This window comes from Peromyscus californicus, unplaced genomic scaffold (assembly GCF_007827085.1).
Source record: "Peromyscus californicus insignis strain IS unplaced genomic scaffold, ASM782708v3 Scaffold_9__1_contigs__length_137607984, whole genome shotgun sequence".
NCBI classification, from domain to species: domain Eukaryota; kingdom Metazoa; phylum Chordata; class Mammalia; order Rodentia; family Cricetidae; genus Peromyscus; species Peromyscus californicus.
Genome location: NW_026294617.1, coordinates 130,916,031 through 130,938,218, shown reverse-complemented (window position 1 = coordinate 130,938,218; position 22,188 = coordinate 130,916,031). Strand labels below are relative to the sequence as shown.

The following is a 22,188-nucleotide window of genomic DNA, read 5'->3' as shown; positions in this document are numbered from 1 at the left end:
CCTCTGCACACGGCTGATGGCTGGAGCCATATGTTCCACAGCAGCATGTTAGCGGACATGGATTGGGCAAGGCGGTGCTACAGCAAAGCTTCCACACGAGCTTCCGGCCGTCCAAAAATAGCCTGTGCCAGCCAGATGTAGAGTTCTAGCAAGGTCACTTTAGGAGTGATTTCCATTGTGTGTGCTTTTCTCCCCTTCATTGACTGTAAGAGAATGTAATCTGCCTCATTACAATGGGATTCAGGTGCAGACCACCATAATGACCTTTATGTCCAAGACTGAGGTTCACAAAATTGATAACGTAGACTCAGCTCAGCAGTGGGGGGGACTGTACCTCGAGGTCGGAACCATGCTAACTTCCTAACACAGGAGGTCAAAGGTCGAGGTGGGGCACCAGCTGCAGACAGCTCTGGACTGAGGAAGAGCAAAGTTGAGCTGCTGAGCACCTGGCAGCATTGGGGTTGGCAGCTCTCCCTGGGGACAGCAGAGTCATCCCGGGGCATGTGCAGTTAAGGGATATCATTATCAAGATGGAGAGCCAGTAAGAGAGCAGCCCATCCCCGGTCCTCAGTGAAAGCTGGCGTGATGGACAGGCGTCTGCAGTCAGGGGGCCGTGTGGACATCGCCTCTGTTTGCTTTCACAGATCTTCATCACGTTGCTGTGGTTTGAATATGAAATGTCTGCCGTGGGCTCGTGTGTCTGAACACCTGGTTTCCAAATGCCAGAGCTGTTGGAATGTCATGGGACCGTTGAGAGGTGGAGCCTCGCTGAAGAAGTGGGCCCCTGGGGGTGGGCCTTGAGGGTTTGTCCCGGGTGCCAGTTCTTGTCGTTTTGGCCCTTCCTGCCTGTTGACACAGTGTTGTCAGCCATGGCACACGCTGCCACCGTGCCTTCCATGCCAGGGCAGACTTTGTCCCTTCTTAAACTGTGAGCCTGTGTGTGCCCTTCCTCTGCTTCGCTTAGTTCTGTGGTAGGTCTTATGTAGTCCAGGCTGCCCTTAAACTCGCTGTGTAGCTGTAGATGACCCTGAACTTCTAATCCTCCTGCCTCACCCACCCAAGTGCTGGGATTATAGATAGGGCTGCAAAGACTAACCTATTTCCAACACCCCTCCCTCCTCTAAGTTGCTTCTTATTAAGTACTTGGTCACAAGAACGTCAGCTAAAACAGTATCTGATCCCCAACTCTACTGCTGATGTTAACGCACTGCCCCCTCTTCCTCTCATGGGTTGGGATATTTTAGCACTGAAGCAGGAAATCAGAGGTTTGTTCAGAAGTCTCCAACAACAGGAAGCTTGAGCATTCTGTTTTCACTATTAGGGAAAGGCTTCCTCCTACACTGTCCGGCATGGAAAGTAACCAACCAAACAAATCAAGGCCTTGAAGCAGAGGCCGTGACAGAAGATTGACCACTGTTGTATTAAGTACGCATTTACAGATGGCACCTAGATGTTGAGTAATGCTTCAGACCTAAGGGCCTGTCCCAACAAAGCTTCGTCAGAGCTGCTGGTTCCAGCCCTGGCATCCCCTTTGCTATGTGGACAGTCCGCCTCCAAACCCAGGGCTCCATCTCCCCTAGAAACTATCAGGACCAAACCTAGCATAAAATGGGGAGGGAAAGGAAAAGTTAAAACCTCTGTTAACGGAGAACAGGAACTTGTAAATAAAAGAGGATGTCAGAATGTAATGTACTTGACCAGAAGAAGCATGGATTTGAGGGTCTGAGGCCCTCAAATGATTAAGTGGTTGGTTCATCGATGTCCCTGGAGCATGCCTCCCGACTTTGGGTTTATGGAACTGAAGGAGGACCCTGCTGGGCATGCTTATCAGTGTTGGGCTTCCAACTTCTCTCCCAACCAAGGACAAAGACTCTGTTCTTCATGTGCTCATAGAAGAATAACCTTCAAAATGTATGTCGATTCCGACATCACTTCAGGACCCCAGGGACTCTGATTATTAGGATGTGGTCACAGAGGTGGCAGGGGTTAATTTCCTATTTATCATGAGATCTTACATGATTTTCCTAAAAGATATTTAATTTCCACTGGGCATAATAACTTGCAGCTGTTGGATTGTGCTGTGTACCAGTGGTGAGTTCTTGTCTTCAGAGATTTATGCAAGTCATTATTTAAAAATAGAGATCCGGGAGTTACAGCTGGCTAATTAATCTACCACCAAGGAAAGCTAAGCAAGTGACCCACTTAACTGCTTTGAGGAGCCACCGCTACGCGGAAGCAAACTTTCAAAAACGCCCTGTACAACGAATCGAGAGACTCAGTCCCCCATGGCATTGCTGTAGCCTCCTCAGGGAGCATGCCTACATTAATCTGATTTCTGTTGCCATCACTGAACACTCTAGACTGGGTCACTTGAAAGGAAGGCAGTTTATTTAGCTTGTAGTTCTGAGACTGGGACGTGCAAGACATAGCAATGGCGTTGTGAGTGCTTCCCTACTATGCCACAGCAGGACAGAAGGCAACTTCACCTTCTCTCTGCGGGGACACCAGGACCACATCCACACACAGTAGAGTGTCTCTGGGGTCCTCCTTCCTGAAGGTGCTGCCAGAGTCACCGCATTCTCTCGTTGCTTGGTGTGGACACCTGTTAAGGAACAGCACTTGAGCAGTTTGCTACGTCAACCCCGCAGCTCTGCCTGGCATCTGAGTGCTCCCTGCGATGGCTCCTGTCACACCACCGAGGGTGCCCTCCCTCTCTGTCCTGCAGCTTCTCCCAGCTCATCCCTCTCCTGTCTTCCTGTCCTCATCCAGATTGGCTTTCTCAGTTTTCCGTCATCTCACAGAAGGCCATCATGCTCATCCTCGGCCATCTCTAGATTTTCCCCCTTGGATTTAACAGAAGAAAGTTGACATCATCAGACCATGATGTTGTCATCGTTGGCCTAAGTTCCTACGTGTGGGTCAGTGATGGCGTTTACTGTATTTATTCCTATTCACTTCCCCTCCACACAGTCAGGCATTCTGTTCTGTGTGTTCCAGTGCTGAAGACTGGACTGGGGACTTCACTCGCTTGTGCTTTGTGTGTGTTCATTGCATACACCATTGCCAAAGTGCTGTTCTGTTTGCTCATGTGTTGTAAGTTAGTGAACAACGCTGAACTCTCACTGTGACTTACTTTCTTCCCTCAGTTCTAGACCTTTGCACTGCATCCCATCCCTCTAACTGTGTCTCCCACATTCCATGGAAGGTGCTTTAAACATCTGCTGTCTCCCCAGCAGACACACTCAGGGCTCTTATACTCAGATTCCCAATATTAGTCCATCCATTGTTGTTTCCGTAACAATACCGCAGAGTAGGCCCTTTATAAAGAGAAGAGCTGTATTTGGCTAGAAAGTCCAAGCAGATGGTGCTGGACTCTGGTGAGGGCCTCTATAAGGGGACCTAACATCACAGCAGAGCACGTATATGTATATGAGCCAGGCCTAACACACCAAGATGGAATTTACTCACTAACAAAGTCAGCCTGTTCTGTAGAAATACTCACATGAGGACAGAACCCTGATATACCTGCTAGTACTCCTACAGTGGCAGTTAAATGTCACCATGATTTTTAGAGGGGACATTAAAACTAAAGTACCCCCCCCTCCATCTCTAGCCATCCCCTTGATATTCATTCATCTGGGCTTGGGATTATTAGTGTGTGCTGTTTTACACTTTCCTCTGAACCTTCCGTGGGTTTCCTCTGTATATTATGTATCTCCTCTCAGATAAGGATCATTTCTAATGCTCTTCCCTCCCCTGACTTCACCCATCACCACCTCCACAGACCTTCTTTGAAGCTCTCTGTGTAATTGGTGCTCAATGAATCTCTATTTTGTGACTTGTATCATATAACTGTACAAGGATAGGCATTCCTGTTCATAACTGTCTCTCTAGTGTCTGAGATGGTCCCTGGCATGTTGATGGTAGTTATGAAATAGATATGAAGTAAGTGCAGTCTCTCGTCACATAAGGAAAGGGTTTGGTAATATTTGAGATCAAAATGCCTGTGCTCCGTTTTATAGTCTGCCACCAGTCAGGCATTCAACACTGTGTAACTCCTCTCAGTCCTGGGTACACCAAATGACACATCAGATTCCCCTCCTCTCTGACATCCTAAGACTGTTATTAGCAGGTTTCCGGATGGAGCCAGGCCATCTGCAGTGGAAATTATTGACGGTCACCGTCTTTGGAAGTGAGCATGAGAAAGGCAGTATGGGGTGAAGGTGCCAGCCTGTCCTGTGCCTCTGACCTTAGGCTCTCACAAAGGTCCACCTGGAAAGTGTTTGGGAAAGCGTGTGACAAATAGTAAGTGCTACACACGTGTTCGCTATTGTTTTTACAAATGAAAGGGGTTCTGTAAGCCTTGAGATACTCCGGCATTTAGATTGATCATCATGGGTGGCTGTGTGTAAACCAGGGTCCCAGCATCACTGTTAAGATGAGGTGTCTTTTACAGGAAACAATCTCCAGGCCACACTATGATTTCTTTTAGGGCCAGACTATTTTCTTTCTGGAAATTGACAAGGACTAATTTTTACTGCTTTTGCAAGGTGAAGCAAAGGAAACAATCAATATTGTCTTACACGATCATACAGCTGCCAAGAAAGATGCTGAAACCAGAATCCCAAGTTTGCTATCTACCAAAACATGGCTAGTCATTCTACAGAGCAACTACATAGACATGGAAACAAAACTGTGAATTTGTGAATATTCTATGCAGGTACTATTCTGTCTTTAGTAAGGAAGTATTAAGTAATCTAATTTGGTTTTTCTTATCCTAAGGGGAAGAAGTCCTTGTATAGAAAAAAATCATGATTAAAATCCTGAGCAGCATTTAAAGCATGGGCTTTCTTGTTGCTAGATGGTTCTTTTTCTCTAGGTCAGAAGGCAGCACTATTTATCTTAAAGAAAAAAAAAATGTTAAATGGTGTTGGCGCTAGGCTGCAGATGTTATAACAACTTGGTTTGAACAAAATAACTTTTGATGACCATTGTTCTACCACGCAAAAGAAGTCTTCATCAGGCTTTAGTTCAGCTTAATGTTTTTATATGCACAATCCAATGTGTAAATTCATCTGCTACCTAAAAACTAATCAAAAGGAATCATATGAAAATACAAACCATGACCTGGCAAATCCACTGGCTCTAGAAATGTGTGTTACAAAAGATAATAAATTTAAAAAGCAGCTTGAGAACTACATACATTTATTTCATTAAATAAAAATTAAAAGAGTGTGCCAGAAACCAGTCCATACCCTCAGAGATTCTCAAAGAAACAGCAGAAAGGATGTTTGCCCCAAGGGTTTCACACTTGTGCTAGGGAGACAGACACACAAGCAGGGACCTCACTGTAACACAGTGACTGCAGTAGCAGGCAGTAGTGTGCCGAGGTGTGGAAGCATGGGCCTGGGTGCCCGGCTAAGGTTTTAGAGTCAAGGTGCTCAGAAGTTAGGGAGAAAGGGGTGTCAGAGGAGGACTTGGCATGAATATCTCTTTAAGACAGGAAATGCTGTGGCATATTCTGAGTCAGCAGATGCGTGTTACCGGGGCTTAAACCACCAAACAGAGGGGGCTGAGAGGTCAGAGTTGGGGCGGGAGAGCTGTGACAGGGTTGGAATTCATCAAAGCAGGGATTGTAGGTGGGAGATTAAGTAGTCAGGTATTTCTGTTATCCAGGCAAAGAGTCTCAACGTAGGCAGTGATAGATGAGTGGGCTAGAGATAATGACTTGAAAAGTACCCAAGAAAGGCCAACGTGGTGAATGATGGTAAAGTGGGGATTTCCCTCAAGTTTATAGATGACTGATGAAACAGTTTGTATTACAAAATATACATGGGGTTCTAAAGAAGAATCTGTCGTGTAGATAAAGGGCATGCTTATTTTCATTGTGTTTATTTTAAAGTTTCTGTGTGACACTTGAGCAACAGTGTCCAGCAGTCATTGGACATAATACCATGAGCTGCAAAGAACAGGTCCAGCAGGAAATTCTGATCTGTAGCATATGGACATGAAAGTGATAGTTAAAACTGCAGGGGAGAAAAAGAAGTAGGACCCAGGGACCCAGCTCTGGAGAGTATGCCAAAATGGAGCCACAGATGCATCCTGGGAAGCAATGACCAGAGACAGCATCACTTCACAGAGTCCAGATTAAAAAAAAAAAAAACCTCAGAGAGATCTCATGATCCAAAATGAAATGGAAGTAGTCAGGTCCAGGACAAGGACCTAAAGAGACTCCGAAAGGTTAAAAATCCATGACTTGGTGTTTTACTCGGAGCTCTGTCTGCAATGGTGGCTGTAGTCAGTCAAGGCATGACTGTGGAGAGCATGCAGAGAGCCCTTCCTTGTGGAGAACTTCAGATGGGAGGGAGCACAGGAGAGACAACAGTGGTTTAAGGAGTTCGGGGACTAGAATGGGCTGTTTAAAGAGTAGAGAAGTTTAAGAAAGGCTGGAGGCTGGAGGGAAGGAGCCGCTAATAGATCAATATAGAAATGTCTGATGAAAGAGAAAAAATTATGCAGCATGCTCCCAGGGGAATGGAAGGGACAGAGGATGGGGTCCAGAAGAAAGGATGGCCTTAAGCAGAAAGGACTTACCTTCTACCCCCGTCAGGCTCAGAGGGTGATGAGAAGGCAGTAATCAGTCAGCAATGAGAGGAAGCTCACAAAAGGTAGGCCCTACCTGGTGACTTCCAAAGGCCATCAGTGCTGACTCATTCTCCCAACGCTGGCTGCAAGATTAAACAGGTGGATTCTGGGAGCACCTCACGCTCCCCTCCTGGGTTCCCTCTCAGTGGCTACCAGTGCTTTCTCCTTTATTTCCCCATATTGCCACATTGGTTCTCAGAGCCCCAGCCAAGCATCGGGTCCATTCTCCCACCTGCACACCAAAGCTATCGTCCAGAAGTGCTAGACCTGCTGCCAACAGTCTTCTCCTTAAAGTGCCCATCAGTTGTCTTCACTTACTTTGTCATTTCAGGTTAGAATATGAATGTCTGTTGTCTAGTCAACTGGTCAGCCTTTGTCAGGGTTGTGTATCCCTTCCGCTGTCACTGGCTTTCAAAACCTTACCTTTACCACACCACACCCCACTACTCGATCTGTCTTCTGACACTATAAATAGATACCAGCTCTAGCCACATGCAACTCTTCAGTCTTCCAAATATGAACCGCATTGTGTGAAAACCACATGACTAAATGAATTATCAGGCCACTAAATACCTCCAGGGGCATCTCTATTGTCATGCAGGATGGGGAGCATCAGTCTTTCTGTGCCAGAGAGATGGCACATTTCAGGACACACTACCCTGATGCATCTCAAGTCTTCTGATAGAGGATAGGGGTACTGACCATGCCTTTTATCATAACAGAAACATAGGAAAATTAGAAAAGAACACTATTTTTTAAAATCACACTTAGTGGCTATTTACTGATTACTGCTATGAAAACAGAAGTAAAGACAAGGCCATTTTCCCTAACAGACAAACACCATTCCCCACAATGCCCAAAGTCTCCAAATTAGTAGAAGTAAAAACCCCGGAGAAGGTCTTGACCTTACTCTTACACATAGACACTTTCCTCTTGGCTACCTTGAAGTTAGTGTTCTAATTTACTTTCTGTTGCTGTGATAAAGCAGTAACAGAAGCAACTTGGGGGAGGAAAGGATTTATTTGGCTTGCGTTTCCACATCACGATCCATCACAAGCCAGGGCAGGAGCTCAAGGCAGGAACTGAAGCACGGGCAGGCCATGGAGGAAAGTTGTTTACTGGCTTTCTTTCCATGGCTTGCTCAGCTACCTTTTTTATATAAGCCAGAACCACCCGCCCCAGGGTGGCAGCATCCACAGTGGCCTGGGCTGCCCTCCATTAAGTAACAAGAAAGAAAATGCTCCACATTCATGCCAGTCCAATGGAAGCACTTCCTCGGTTGTGCTTCCCTCTTCTTGGGTGTCTTTAGTTTGTCAGATTGGTGAAAACTAACCAACATACCCAGGCTGGTAGGATGGCTGGGCTCTGTTCTCTGTTGAGTGTGAATCTAGAACATACAGCATTATGACAAAGGGTGTGGTCTCAGAGGCAAGTGAATATCTTCCTCCATCATCACATGCAAACTGTGAGTTGTCCCAGAAGGCTGTTGTCAGGTTCCAGTGTGGCTCTGGAGTTTGGAGAACTTAGGTTCTTTGCTAGTACACAGCAAGTGCTCAATATATGGACCCTGCTATGAAAATATTACTTCTACTATTTTATGTCATAATTTAAGGAATCGCCTGGTTTAACCAGTGGCAGGCAGAGGTTGGGGCCACTTTCTCATCTAACCTGAGCTGTACAAATATAATACACACACACACACACACACACACACACACACACACACACACACATTTTCTCCAATGGCTGATATCTACTGTCAGTAGTCAATTGAAATGATCAGCCCCTTAGCATAATCATGTCCCTAAGAACTGAATGTGCTCACACTCAGTGATAACCATAGGAATACAATTAATTTTTCCCCATAATATCCATTTAATAGACAGACAGGTTATACATGAGAGGTGTGGTGATAAGCCACCTCCTGTTTGCTCATTGTGAAGACACTCATTAGGGATAGTGGTCCTCGATATTAATGGAGTGCCACAATCCAGTTAGAGGGCTGCAGTTGCACACACTGGGGCTGCCATGAGAGGCACTACTGTCTGACAGGAAAGGTCACCATCTGGGCCTTGCCCCTCCTTTCCACGCCTCCATCGTGATCTGCCTGTCTTCTTCTCCATGGGCCTGTCTGGAATGCCTCCATTTGCCAAATGCTGATGGTCAGCTTGATGCTCTACAGAACTCATCCCTAGAAAAGTAGATAATGATTTCAAAAGTTCTTTGAGTTTTTAGTCACAGCACAGATAGCACATGCCCCATTTGTGTGTGATTGTGACAGAGATGACCAGCAGTTTCGGATCAGTGGAGAACATTTAACAACTGGGGAAGCCTCCAGTGGAGTCCGGCTGCGTTGTCTTCAGACAGGAGTGCCTGCTTTAGACGGCCACTCACTTAGGGAAGGTCAGGAGCAGGGGCATCTGGCCTCAGTGAATGGTTTGATGTAATAATCCAAGTGCTGAGATGCAAGGTGCTGCTGGGGACGAGAGTCTGATGGGCTGGCTTAGCCCGTTTTTCTAATCGGTAGCCCACTGTGATGAACTTGGGTACCACAGAGCCCACTGGACCATGGGCTCAGTTTTACTTGTAATAATTTCTCTCTCTGTAGCTTAGTATCAAGTCAGACACCAACATGCAACTAAGTTCTCCCAGAATGCAAAGCTTAAACTTGAGGTGGACACTGTAGCTCTGTTGTTTCACTTGTCCGTCATTCACTTGAGGGTTCTAGAGCTGTCACTAGAGTCTGGGGCTCCATAATCTCTGGAGCTAGGGGTAGACCAAACAAACTGCTCCACCCCAGCAAGCAGAGAAGCAGCCCACCATTGGCTATCCCTGAAAGGTCATTTGCATAACCCTGCCCTCCTGGTCACACCTTGAGACATACACTGATTTATGTTTTGCAGACACGAAGGAGTCATTCTCAGACCTTTAGTTTCAGAGATCAGAAAATGAAAATTCTCCTAATTAGTGTCTTACAAAGGTTGGTAAAGCTATGTACATGTGTGCATCTCTGTCATTCACTGTTTACTGAGTGTATCTGTCTGTGCTTGCAGAATGTGATGAAACCAAGCTAGAAGGGTGGAGAGAATCAGCCAGTTACTTATTAACTGATCCTCTGTGTGTCAGCGTGTGTGTGTGTGTGTGTGTGTGTGTGTGTGTGTGTGTGTGTGTGTGTGTGTGTTGCACACTGTAGTGGTGCTCTGATAAACATGACTCTCTGTAAGTACTTGACATGTGCATTTTAGAGGGCCAAAGACTGTCAGGGAAATCATCTCTTCTGAAATCAGTGCTTGCATTTAACGAGCCCGAGCCTGTGCCGCTCCCTTCAGGCCACCATGAGGACTTCGAATGTCGTTGTAAGAGTAACAGAGTGTCATTAAACCATTCTAAGCGGGATTGGTGCTTTGAAAGGTTTTTCTGGACGCTGCTGAGGAGTGGCTTGGAGGGACAAAAGCATGGAAAGGTGGGAGCACTGGGATGCGACGTGGACGGCCTGCATATGACGGGTGTTCCCCACCGCTACAAACTAGTTGAAGTTGAAGCCTGTTTTGCAACTCATATTTCTGAACTCACCCATAGATGAGGGGAGTGAGGAGAAAAGCTTATTAAAGATGATTCTTCTATTTGGGGCCAGATCAAGTTGCCATTTAAAATATGTGACTGAAAGAGGCATAAGGCAAGAGGATATGTGTTATCAGAAGCTTGGAGCAGTGTTTTGCTACTGGACATACATGTAGCTGTGCTTGTCTACATAATCAGTATACATATGTATACATAATCAGTAGTATTTGAAACCATGGGCAGAGGTAAGTTTTGATGGGTATAAACACTATGGAACTTGTGACATTTGAAGTCCAATCTACAGTGGACCTGCTAAACACCTGTGAAGGAACTACAAACTAGAAAGAACATGATATCATTCCTTTAAGTTAAGGACATGAAGCCCTTTCTCTGGTGTCCTTATTTTGCTGCAGACCCTGGTGTTTCTCTAAACACCTTAGGCAGGGATGACCTCCTTTGAGAAACAGAAAATCTTGCCTAAACCCACTCAGACTCTAAGCTTAAGATATACCTGCAGTTTCTGAATTGATGAGAAGTCTCAGTTTTCCATAGCTCCTCTGCAGGACGTCAGACTCCTGCTATCCTACAATCAGTTACCTCTCTGAGTCAGACGACCATTTGCACAGCATAGCCTAGTCACTTTGTGAAGCAACATCAGGAGATGTTCCTGCCCATCCTAAGGTTGGCAAAATCTGGCTTTCTTATCTACTGTACTGGCACAAGTTTCTGAATTCTGCATCACTGTCCAAGACAGATCAGCATCAGTATGGGTGATGAGATCATAATAATGCCAAATAGTAATAATGATGATAATAATAATCACATTATTACACTTGCAGCTGTGACTAGTAACAATATTATTAGCATTTTGTAGCATGAACTTTGGTCTTAGCCACAACAAACCGTAACTGTAAGTTAGAAGTCAGCACCATTTTGCAGATAGGAAAACCTGAAGTTGAAATCTCAATATCTGTGGTTTCCATTTAATTTTTTTCTTTTTTTTTTTTTCATTTTTGTGTGCATGTGGTCATGTGGAGACCTGATGTGATGTCAGGAATCACTCTCCAATTAGATTACTCGGCCACATTATTTACTGAGGCAGGTCTCTCAATAAAACCCTGAGCTCCAATGTGACTGTTTTTGCTATTTGCTAGCCAGCTTGCTCTGGGAATCTTCTGAGGCTGGGATTGTAGGCAGGTATCCATGTTGGCACTTGCATGGTTTCTACATGGATCTGAACTACCACAGCCCCGCTTACTATTCTTCTATGTTGTATTTTAATCCCTGCTCATGATCTGCCACAGGAGACATTCATTCTTGAAGACTGGGGCTATACCCTTTCTCTGTTAGTAATCCCAGTACCTGACAGTGGTAGTGCTTATTTATTAATATGGAATAATGGAAGACCTCACATCTTCATCAGTAAGAGAACTTGGGGAAAGCATTTGCTGTGTCTTAAATGACTGGAGCCCATACAGGACCTGATGTAATATGCAAGAAGTTTTTAGAAGATTGAATATATGGGTTTGCAGTTGGCTGAAGACCCTTAGTAAAGTAAGACATGTTTGAGTGACAAGGCTGGTGGCGGGATTGCTATGCAGAGGAGATCAAGAAGCTACATGCACGTGCTCTTGCTAGTTAAGTGTTCTTCTCTGTGATCTGGGTGGAACAAGGAAGAAGCTGCTGCCTTTTGGAGTTCAAGCATGATTCCAATTTGGAAATAACTGTAAGCAGCTTGGGCAGAAGTACCATGGAAATGGCCTTTGAGATTTGAAGCATCGGGACAGGATATAATAATTCTGTGAACATTTGAAAGAGGCCAGTCAGAGAATACACCTGCGGGAAGAGAATCCAAACACTGCTTCTCTGGGATGCAGACCCTCGCTTACACGGATGCCAGAGTAGGCCCAGGGGGCCCCACGATCTGTAAATTAAATCCAGGCCAGCCACACAGACTGGAAGGATTCAAGGCAAGCACACAGTGAGGCTGCCTGGGCAGAAGGACACACAATAATGACTCCTCTATGGCCATCCTTGTCAAGCACCACCTGTCACCCGTGCTCTGTCCCCAGCTTCATGACTCGTGAGGCTCCTGCAGTCTGGAGGAAGTGCAGATCGTAGCCATACCAATGAAGATGAAGCCAGAGCCAAACAACAGGATGAGCGCTACAAGTTAGCTGCAGGGAGCGAGAGAGTAAGGGAAGACAAAGGAGACTGGTAACATAGCCACGTCCCTTTTAAAACAGCCAAGTGGGAACTTGCAGACTACTCAAAAATGAAGATTTTTTTTCAGGTGGCAGTGGACTCCTTCTTCCAAGGCACGGGCTGCCTGACCTGGCGCCCCGCCTATCCAGGTGCTTGGTAAACAGGATTTTATAAAATCACCTCCACTTGCCAAATGACAGAATCTGGGAAGCCTACCAACCACACACACATTAAAACATCAGCCAGCTCTTTGCTTGGAGCCCAGTAAGGATGGGATTAAAGGGACTGGATTTGTGTTGTGTTGTTCAAGTCAGACTCTTCCGTGGCGAGGTCGCCCCTTCCCATTCAGACCACAGAAAACTAAATAGAAACCTTTTCAGTCCCAGATTGCCTGGGACACGCTTGGCTACGCTCCGGTTAAATCCCATCAGTGCAATTTACTTTATGTCAAAGAGAGAAAGACACAAATTTACCACCACACCCAACCCTGGCCAGTGACTGGGTGTGGGTGCAGGAGGCTGTTCCTGGGGACTGAAAGGAGGCTCCACTTTCAGATTATCCATGGTATCTAAGCAGATGAACCATAGCCTGCCTTCATTCACCAAGTGAGCACTCTCTGTTTAGAGACCATTAACTGCACATTCTCACCACTACTGAGAGTTCAGGATCTGCTTCCTGCCTGTGCACTTGTTTAGGATGGTAGTGTCTCAGGATGGTAGATATCAATTCATGTGACCAAAACTTTCAATGTAGACAACCAGCGTGGCCCAGTGGCGTCTCCGGCACCATGACTCGGCAGTGTCTCACTTAGCCCGTCTGTGACTGTTGTGTTGAAGGTGTTTGAAAAGCCCTAATTAGCTTTCCAGCCTCCTTAGTAAGGAGGACATAGGACAAAGGATTTAAATACCCTCTGGACAGCCCAACCCCAGTGTCTGCCTGAGAGCATGCCTCTCCCACCCCAGAACCTATGTGCTATGGTGTGTGAGTGCCCTGTGAAGGTCCATGTCTTAAAAGACTATTCCTCGGGTTAGTGGTACAAAAAGGTGCGATGGACCCATAAGATGTAATGCCAACAGGGAAGTCCTTAGACCATGAGTAGCATGCCCTTGTAGCGGTTTGAAGGTTCCAGCCCCTTCCTATCTCTCTGCTTCCTACTTCATGACATATGCAGTTCATTCCTGACAAAGTGTGTCATCCTTACTAATGGCCAAAAGTGAAGAGGCCACAACATCTTGAGCTAAAAATGCCAGAGCTATAAGCTGAAATGAACCTTTTCTCTTTATAAGTCAATTCCTTCAGGTATTTGTTATAGTAACACAATGCTAACTAATATACTAGCTTTATCTTAATGAGAGGTAGATACTTCAACATTGCTTAATTTGTCAATGGGTTGATTTCTAGATGTAGAAAAGGAAGAAACTGTCCCTGGAATCATCATACAACTAAAATGCCTTCAGAAAGCAGAATTCTGGCTAACAAAAGTGAATAAGAACCCCTTTGCATGTGTTGTAGAAGATCTCAAATATCTCAGGATTATATAAAACAAAATAATGATCATTTCGATATCTACCCTTCAGCTCCATTGAATCCATAAAATCCTTGGCTCCTGTGGCCTATTGATGTTGTATTTTAAGAAACAAACATTTCAAATATGCTAGAAACCCCTGTCCCTTTCCCTGGCTCTGTGTTTCCATCTCATTCTTTTTCTAAGAGTAACAACTGTTCTGATATCTAATCTATTGCTCTACTGTGTGTGTACTTTCATATGATGACTTTCTATAAAAATATTCATCGTGTTTTGCATGCTTTAAATTGTATGTTTATTTTAGCTATTAATAAAAACACTCTGAGTTATATAAATTCTAAAAAGTATCTTATCTTTTCAGTGTATTTTGTTACTTGTGTTTAATGATGGTTGTTCATGTCTCCATGTCATGTTTCAAAAAATGAGCACTGTGCATTCATTCTTCCATGTTTGAATTGATAATAACTTTTATTTTTAGTATTTCTCTATTGCAAATAATGTTTCATATAGTTATTTTCTTTACATATTTTTTTGCCATGCCCTTGAGGGTTTCTTGGTCTAAGTTATACATGCTGATAAACTTTGTAGAAGGGGAGTCTCAGTGAGGGAATGTCTACACTGTATTGACCTATGGGTAAGCCTGTGGGGGATTGCCACACTTGATATGGGAAGACCCAACCTATTGTGGGTGGCACCATTCCCTAGGCATGGAGTCCTGAACTGTATGAGATTAGGGAAATTGAGCTGAGCACAGTCGAGCAAGCAGAGCATGCATTTATCCCTGTTCTTGAGTATGGATGTGGTATGACTAGCTGTATGAAGTTCCTTCCTTGACTTTCCCACAGTGATGGACTAGGACCTGGAAGTATAAGCTGCACTAAACCTCTTCATCCCTAATGAAGATACAACACAGTGCACAGGAGATAAATTTCTTCCATTGTTCTCGGCTTTGCAGATAGCATTTTGCAAAATAGTTGTTTGAGTGTGTTGATAAATAGTTGATAATTCCAAAAGCACTGACTGAGTGTGACCTGGTGATACAGGTTTGTAATTCCAGCCTCTGGAAAGATTAGACATGAGGATAGCAACTTTGAGACCTGGCTATAGAGTGAGATGAGTTCAAGACTAGCTTAGTCAACTTAATGAAACCCTATCTCAAAATTAAAAGTCAAAAGAGACCTGAGAATGTAGCTCAGTGATAAGGCATTTGCTTAGCACCAGTATGGCCCAAACTGTAAAAATAGATAAAGGAAATAAATGAGACAATAAACAAGAGGATGCCTCTCCATACTTAATAGATGGAAGCATAATACTCTGGATTTTGTCAATGTTTTGGTTGGTGTAAATGATAAATCTTGATTTCATTTTATATTTTTATGTGTTCTGGACAGTAGAGGAGACTGGGGATCTCTCAGCAGCCATGTTGGTCAGTCAGCTCTCGGTTCCTAAAAGCCATCAATATGCTCCCATGCCTTTATGAGTGGATGGGGAATTGTTTTTCTTATTGAATCATAAAGTTCTTTATATATTCTGGATAACAATCTTTATTGTTCACATGCGTTGAAAATATGTTTTCCCAGATGGTTGCTGGATTTTTCACATCATTTATGACTTTCCTTTATGAATAGTATTGAATTTTAATATAGTGACATTTATCAACCCATTAGTCTGTGACATGTGTATAATGCGTAATGATTAGATCAGGATACCTGTCATATCTGTAACCTCAGACATTTATCATATCTTTGTTGTGCAAGTATTCAAGCCCTCTCTCCTGGCTATTCAAAGCAATTCCTTATTGTTAAGTCACAGCCATCCTGCTACACCATAGAGCGTTGGAAGTTACTCCTCCTATCCCATGTGTTTGCCAACCATGATCCTTTGTTCCTCCCACACACCCAGATGCTGCCTGCCATCCTCTCCTTTAAGATAAAGTTTTCAGCTTCTATATTTTATATATAGAAATAAAAACATGCCCTATCTTCTTTCTGTGTGTCACATTTTACTCACTATATTAATATATCCACTAGTTCCATCCATATTGTGACATTGAAATTCCATGATAGCATCTCACCATTTTATATTGAGTGTGTATATATTTTTTCAGTATAAATATATATTGTGTATATCACCATATAAAAATGCAACACATGTGTATCTTAGTTCATTCGTGTGTTGTTAGTAGACTCTGAGGTGGTTTCTGCATCGTGGTGACCATTAATAGTGCTCAATAAAGATTCTCCTTACTAGAAGTATTTCAGTCTCTTTGGATGTACAACTAGTATTGAGGTTAAAGTACCACTTTTCTGAGGCACTTCCACACTGTTTTCTGTAATGCAAAACCAGTTTACATTCCCATGGATAGTGTGTAAAGTCCCCCTTTCTCCACACCCTTGCAAGCACTTGTTAACCTTTCAAATTTATTGATAATAGAAATTCTGAAGTGAGATGGTGTGTTGTCTCATGGCAGAATGTATTTGCATCTCTTGCATAAATGCTGTGTTGAGTATTTCATTGTATGTCTGTTGGAGATTTGTGTATCATTTTCTTTTTTGAATTAAGGAATTTTTTATTAATTTTACATACCAACCACAGATTCCCCTTCTCTTCCCTCCTCCCACCCCTCCAGCCTTCCCACTCCCTATTCCCTCTTCCAACAAGGTATGGCCTCCCATGGAGAGTCAACAGACCCTGGTACATTCAGTAGGGGCAGGTCCAACCCCCTCTTCCTGCATCAAGGCTGTAGGAGGTGTTCCATCATAGGTAATAGGCTCCAAAAAGCCAGCTCATGTACCAGGGATACCTCCCAATCAATGGAGGGTAGAGGATGGGAGATGAGAACATAAGGGAATGGGATGGTTGAGCTGGAACAGGGACACAGGGATGGAGAGGGAGAACAATGAAAGAGATACCATGATAGAGGGAGACATCATGGGGACAGGGAGAAACTGGGTGCTAGGGAAGTTCCCAGGAATCCACAAGGATGACCCCAGTTTAGACTACTAGCAATAGTTGAGAGAGTGCCTGAACTGATCTACCTTGGTAATCAGATTGGTGAGTACCCTAACTGTCACCATAGAGCCTTCATCCAATAACTAATGGAAGCAAATGCAGAGATCCACAGCCAAGCACCAGGCAGAGCTCCAGGAGTCCAGTCAAAGAGAGAGAAGAAGGAGTCTATGAGCAAGAGGCATCAAGACCATGATGGAGACAACCAAACCAGTGGGAACTCATGAACTTTAGACCGACAGCTGTGGAGCCTTCATGGGACTGGACTGGGCTCTCTTCATAAGCTTGAGTAGCTTGATCTGCTTAAGGGGCCCCTGGTGTATCTTTTTCTGAGAAGTATTTCTGCAGGCTGTTTACCCATTGTTAATTGGATCATTTCAAGTGTTTGTTGTTGAATTGCTTGAGCTCATTACATATTCTGGGGATTAATCCCTTGTTAAGTAAGTTGCAGATATTCTCTCCCATCTGAACATTTCCTTTGCTGCAGAGAGGAAGGTTTGAGGTTTGATGTAATCCCATCTTTACATTTGTTTTCCCTTCATGGCCTCTGCATTTGAAGTCATATCCAAAATAACTTTGCCCAAACCAATGTTATGAAGCATTTTCCTATGTATTCTTTTAGTTGTTTCATAGTTCTGGGTCTTATGCTTGAGCATTATACAAATGATGATTTATTTTGCATATGGTGAGAGAGAGAGAGAGACTTATTTCATTTCCTTAGCACCTGAATATTCAGTTTTTCCAGCACTCTTTGTTGACAGAAGTTTTCCTTTCTCCAATAACTTTCTGCCTTTCTAAGGGGTTAGTTGGTTGGCTGTAGATATGTAGGTTGGTTCTGTGTTGTCTGTGTTGCTCCATGTTGTCTTCTGTGTGTTCTGATGCTCCTACCATGCTGATGTTGAAGTACATTTTAGTGTTAGATATTCTCTTGCGTTAGTTTGTTCCTTTGCTCAGGGGTGGTGTGTGGCTCCATAAATGTCACCAGTGCTTTTTTCCTACATCTGTGAAGAAGGCCATTGATAATTTGATAGGAATTGCATAGACTATTCAGATTCCTTTGGGCATTATGAACATTATAGCAATTTTAATTCTTCCAGTCCATGAACATAGTATATCCTCCCATTTTGTGTGACTATCTGTATGTACGTGTGTCTTTTTCAATTTCTTTTAACACTGTTAGCTGTCAGTCGATGGCCTAGAATCTCCTGAACAGGGGAGGGGGGCTTCTATTGAGTAATGTCTTGCTCAAGTTGATCTGTGGATGTATACATTAAGGATTGTGTTGATTGTCTTTGAGGTAAGAGGGCATAGGCCATGGTGGCTGATGCTATTTTCTGTGCAAGTTGTCCTGAGTTGTACAAGGAAACTGGTTAGAATGAGCCTTTGAGAAAATCTGAGAGCGAGCCAGCACTTAGCACTCTTCCTTAGTTCCAGCCTTGAGTTGTTGCCCCTGAATTCCTTCAGTAATAGACTATGACCTGGGATAGTAAGCCAAATAAACCCTTTCTTTCCCTAAATTGCTTTTGGCCGTGGTATTTATCAGAGCAACATAAAAGAAACTAAAACAACTATTTTATAATTTTTATTGTAGAGATTATTCACTTTATTGGTAAAATTTGTTCTTAGGTGTTTGGCTGGTTGGTTGTTCTATGTACTGTTTTGGTGGTGCCTGTTGCTGGTTTGAGTTTCTGTTTGTTTGGAGATATTCTGAATATGATTGTTTCTTTATTGTTTTCTTTCTATATTTTAAAAAGATAGTTATATTTTATATTGATTTTGTATCCCTAAACCTTATTTAGCTTATCAATTTTAATAGTTTGTTAGTGGTAGATTAGGGTTTTTTAACATATAGAGTCATGCCACATTCAATTAAGGATTATTTATTCTTCTATTCTCCTACTTGATGCACTTTCTTGTTTTCTGCTCACTTACTGTGAAGGCTGTGACTTCCAATACAACAGTGAGGTGTTGAGTGTGGGCATCCTTGCCATGTATGTGCCCTCAAAGAAGCGAGTTCAGCCTTCTCCGTTCAGTATGGCATTAGCCATGAGTCTGTCATACATAACCTCTGTTGTGTAGTTCTCTCTCTCTCTCTCTCTCTGTGTGTGTGTGTGTGTATGTGTTCTATAGAGCACATCTGAAGGTCAAAGGACAGCCTAAGAGAGTCTGCTTTTTTTTTTTTTTTTTTTTTGCCATGAGGGTCCCCAAGACAGAAGTTAGTGTCTAAGGCTCTACTGCAAGCGCCCTTACCGATAACTCACTGAGTCAGTATATCCTTTCTATACCCAACTTTTTTAATTTCTTAATCATAAAACACAGTCAAACTTTATAAAATGTTTTTGCTGCCTGTTTTTTGTCTTACTGAATTTAAAGACCTTCTGGTAGGGCTTGAGAGGATCTGTGACAACCAGCATCCTTGCTAACTGACTCCCATGGTAGTGCTGTTACGTTTTATTATTAACTTTGATAATTTTGCTTAGAATAGGTTTATTTAGATAGTAAATAATATTTGCAAATCTTAAAAGTTCTCTTGATTTCTAATTTACTAATATTTTAAATATAAGTGAATGTTAAAGTTCTTAATTCTCTTTTTTCACATCTATAGAATTTATCATAGATTATTTTTCACTTGTTAGTATCAGGAAATGCCTCAGTAGATTTTGGTAAAACATCTTTCCATTTCTAAGACATCCTCTCCATAAACACTTGATTCTTGGCCCAAAGGCTGTATAGCCTGAAGACTTTGAGCAATTATTTTTTACTTTTAAACCTTTACCTGCTTAATCTACTGTTTCTTTCATTTTGTTTCCTGTCGTTTCTTTGTTTTAAAACTGGATTGTGTTCAGCTCATACCATGGTAACAAAGGATATGAACAGAAGCACTGAGCACCGAGCCTAACAACTGAATCTCCACCCCTGGGGCCATAGTATAAAGAGAGAAGCAACTGCTGCCAGTTGCCCTCTGACTGCCCCATGTACACCGTGAATAAATAACGTCATATAAAAATCTTGTAAGGTATGAACAGAGGCAGATGGGGAGGGCAGAGCTGTTCACTCTCCTCAGTGTGGACAGCGAAAGATTAGTAAATCTCTCAGAGAAACCTCAGAGGTGTGAAAAGTATCTTTCTAGGGAAACTCTGTCCAATGCCATATCTGCTGAGGATGTGATTCATGTTGCCCATTTATCTACTGACTTAGTGACTCCTCTATCTGGAATCATTTATAACTTATGTCTTTAACTGCTTAAGTGCCGTTCTTGAACCTGGAGGGCCTGTCTTCTTGTCCTGAGTTCAGGGATGATACCTGGTGGTGATGAATGCTAATTGGGTGGGAGCCACTTGTGTTTGTCTTCATTGTTGGTAATTATGTCATTTTGAGACTTAAATACATTTCATGTTTTGTGGTTCTGATGCTCGGCAAAGGAAGTATGTTCTGAGTCAATCAGAACTCTGATACTACAAAATAATTCCAACATAATTGCCCATGGTGGTAAAGTGCCAAGCTAGTGTAGAAATATGGGTTTGATGGGTGCTGAGCAGTTCTGTTTCTGAATATCTGTACTAATCACATGTGCCTATGCATGCAATTACCGAGAAATTACCGTACAAAGGGATTGTGTGCACATAGATATAATAGCATGATGACCTGCTCTGTGGACTTGAAAGGAATTTCAGAAATTGATTAGAATGCTTAGTGTTGTTCTTCACTCAGGGATTTGTGAACCAAATACCTTATTCCAATTAGAAACACAAAGAGAAGTCTTCTTGCGCCCCCTCCCCTCACTGTGTAGAATATAAGGAGAAAGAACAGAGCTCCTGGGAGTTTTCTCGGGATTAACTGTGGAGTAATAAACAGAGGGAGCAGTAACAGTTCAGCAGGCAGGCCCTAAATCTCCACCTTGATGGCCCGCCTTTGCCAACTGCCTCCCTGTTTGACAAAGTGCATCTGTGAATTTGAAGCGTCTCAGGTTATAGTTAAGGTATATAATGAGATTTCCAGATATACATCTCCACCCAAAACTTCTGCTAACAGTGGGGGAAAGCCAATTAAGGAAGCTTTACTCAGCTTAAAAAAAATCAACCTAAACCTAATGGAAGAGCTTCTCAGTGGGGAGGCTCCTCCTTGATGGAGACAATGAGCACATCTGAGCTCTTCCTGCTCAGGAGGTTAAAGCCAGGAGCTTCCTGCAGTTAATAAAACTCATTTTTTCCCCTTTTTTGTAAAATGTGTGGCTTGACATAGGAGTGGCAGAAACTAGTGCTTTTTAAAACTTACACTTCTGGGTGCATTTAGACTTGTTAGAAGAAAGCCAGCAACCCAGGAAAAAACTATTTAACTTAAAACAGGCTAATGAGAATCTGCTTTAGTACCCTGAAGCAAAACCTCATTGGAATCATTGGTACACTGAGAACTAATAGAAACACTTCCACTGCTCAGAGTGACTGTGGGAGAAGTGTGGCGTTTCCCAGGCAGATACTGTGTACAACTGTTCACGAAGTAATCAAGAGCTGTTATATTATTAATACCCAGAAAAGATCAGGAGAGGCATTAGATCATTTTACAGTTAGAAACTGGGGCTCAAAAAAGTTGCATAAATAGCCCAAGGAAACACAAATTTGATCTTTAGCAAAGTAAATCTTGTCTGTTCTCCAAAATGAAAACAGACCAGCTCATAGATTGTAAAATAGCATACACATTAGTTTTTATTAATTTTTTTGAGGCAGGGGCACAGTTAGCTCAAGTTGGTCTCCAGCCTCCCATGAAACCCAGGTTGACCTTTAATTTCTCATCCTCCTGCCTCTGTTTCCATGTGCTGAGATCACAGTTGTACACCAGCACACCTCGGAAAAGCCTCCTTGAGAAACACAAAGAGAAGACACTGGAAACGTCAGCTTCTTAGAGAGAGTGCATGTTTTATTAACAGGCACAAAAAGGAGGTGAAGGTGCTGTAAACCCTCGAGAAGATCATAATCCAATCAGATAAGCAAATACATGTTATCTGAAATAATTAAAGAACAAAATGTGAACAAAGGCAAAGTAGGCAGCTCCAGAGTGCTGGAAGGCAGCCTCTCCAGACTTTCTCACATGTCCTGAGTTGGGCGGGACAGACAACCACTTCCCTGGAGGGACTCTTCCTGCCAAAGGCAAGCTGGTGCTCCATGACTGGAACAAAGTCAGGCTTTGCTTCTAGAGATGAAGTTCATGAAGCCCAAGTTCGACAGTCATGGCCACAGATAGAGGCT

General features: G+C 43.2%; 1 protein-coding gene across 9 annotated transcripts in view; it reads left to right on the top strand.

Moving 5' to 3' along the window:
* St6galnac3 (ST6 N-acetylgalactosaminide alpha-2,6-sialyltransferase 3) overlaps positions 1–22,188 on the top strand; it is a 612,241-nt gene that overhangs the window by 412,677 nt on the left and 177,376 nt on the right. The window contains exon 4 of one of the 9 annotated variants that reach the window (XM_052731498.1): positions 645–14,183. The exons of the other annotated variants lie outside the window; for them this stretch is intronic. Within the exon in view, the coding sequence (XP_052587458.1) occupies positions 645–801 (157 nt within the window). The 3' untranslated portion in view covers positions 802–14,183. Of the gene's footprint in view, positions 1–644; positions 14,184–22,188 lie in introns of those variants that run through there. 9 annotated transcript variants of the gene reach the window in all.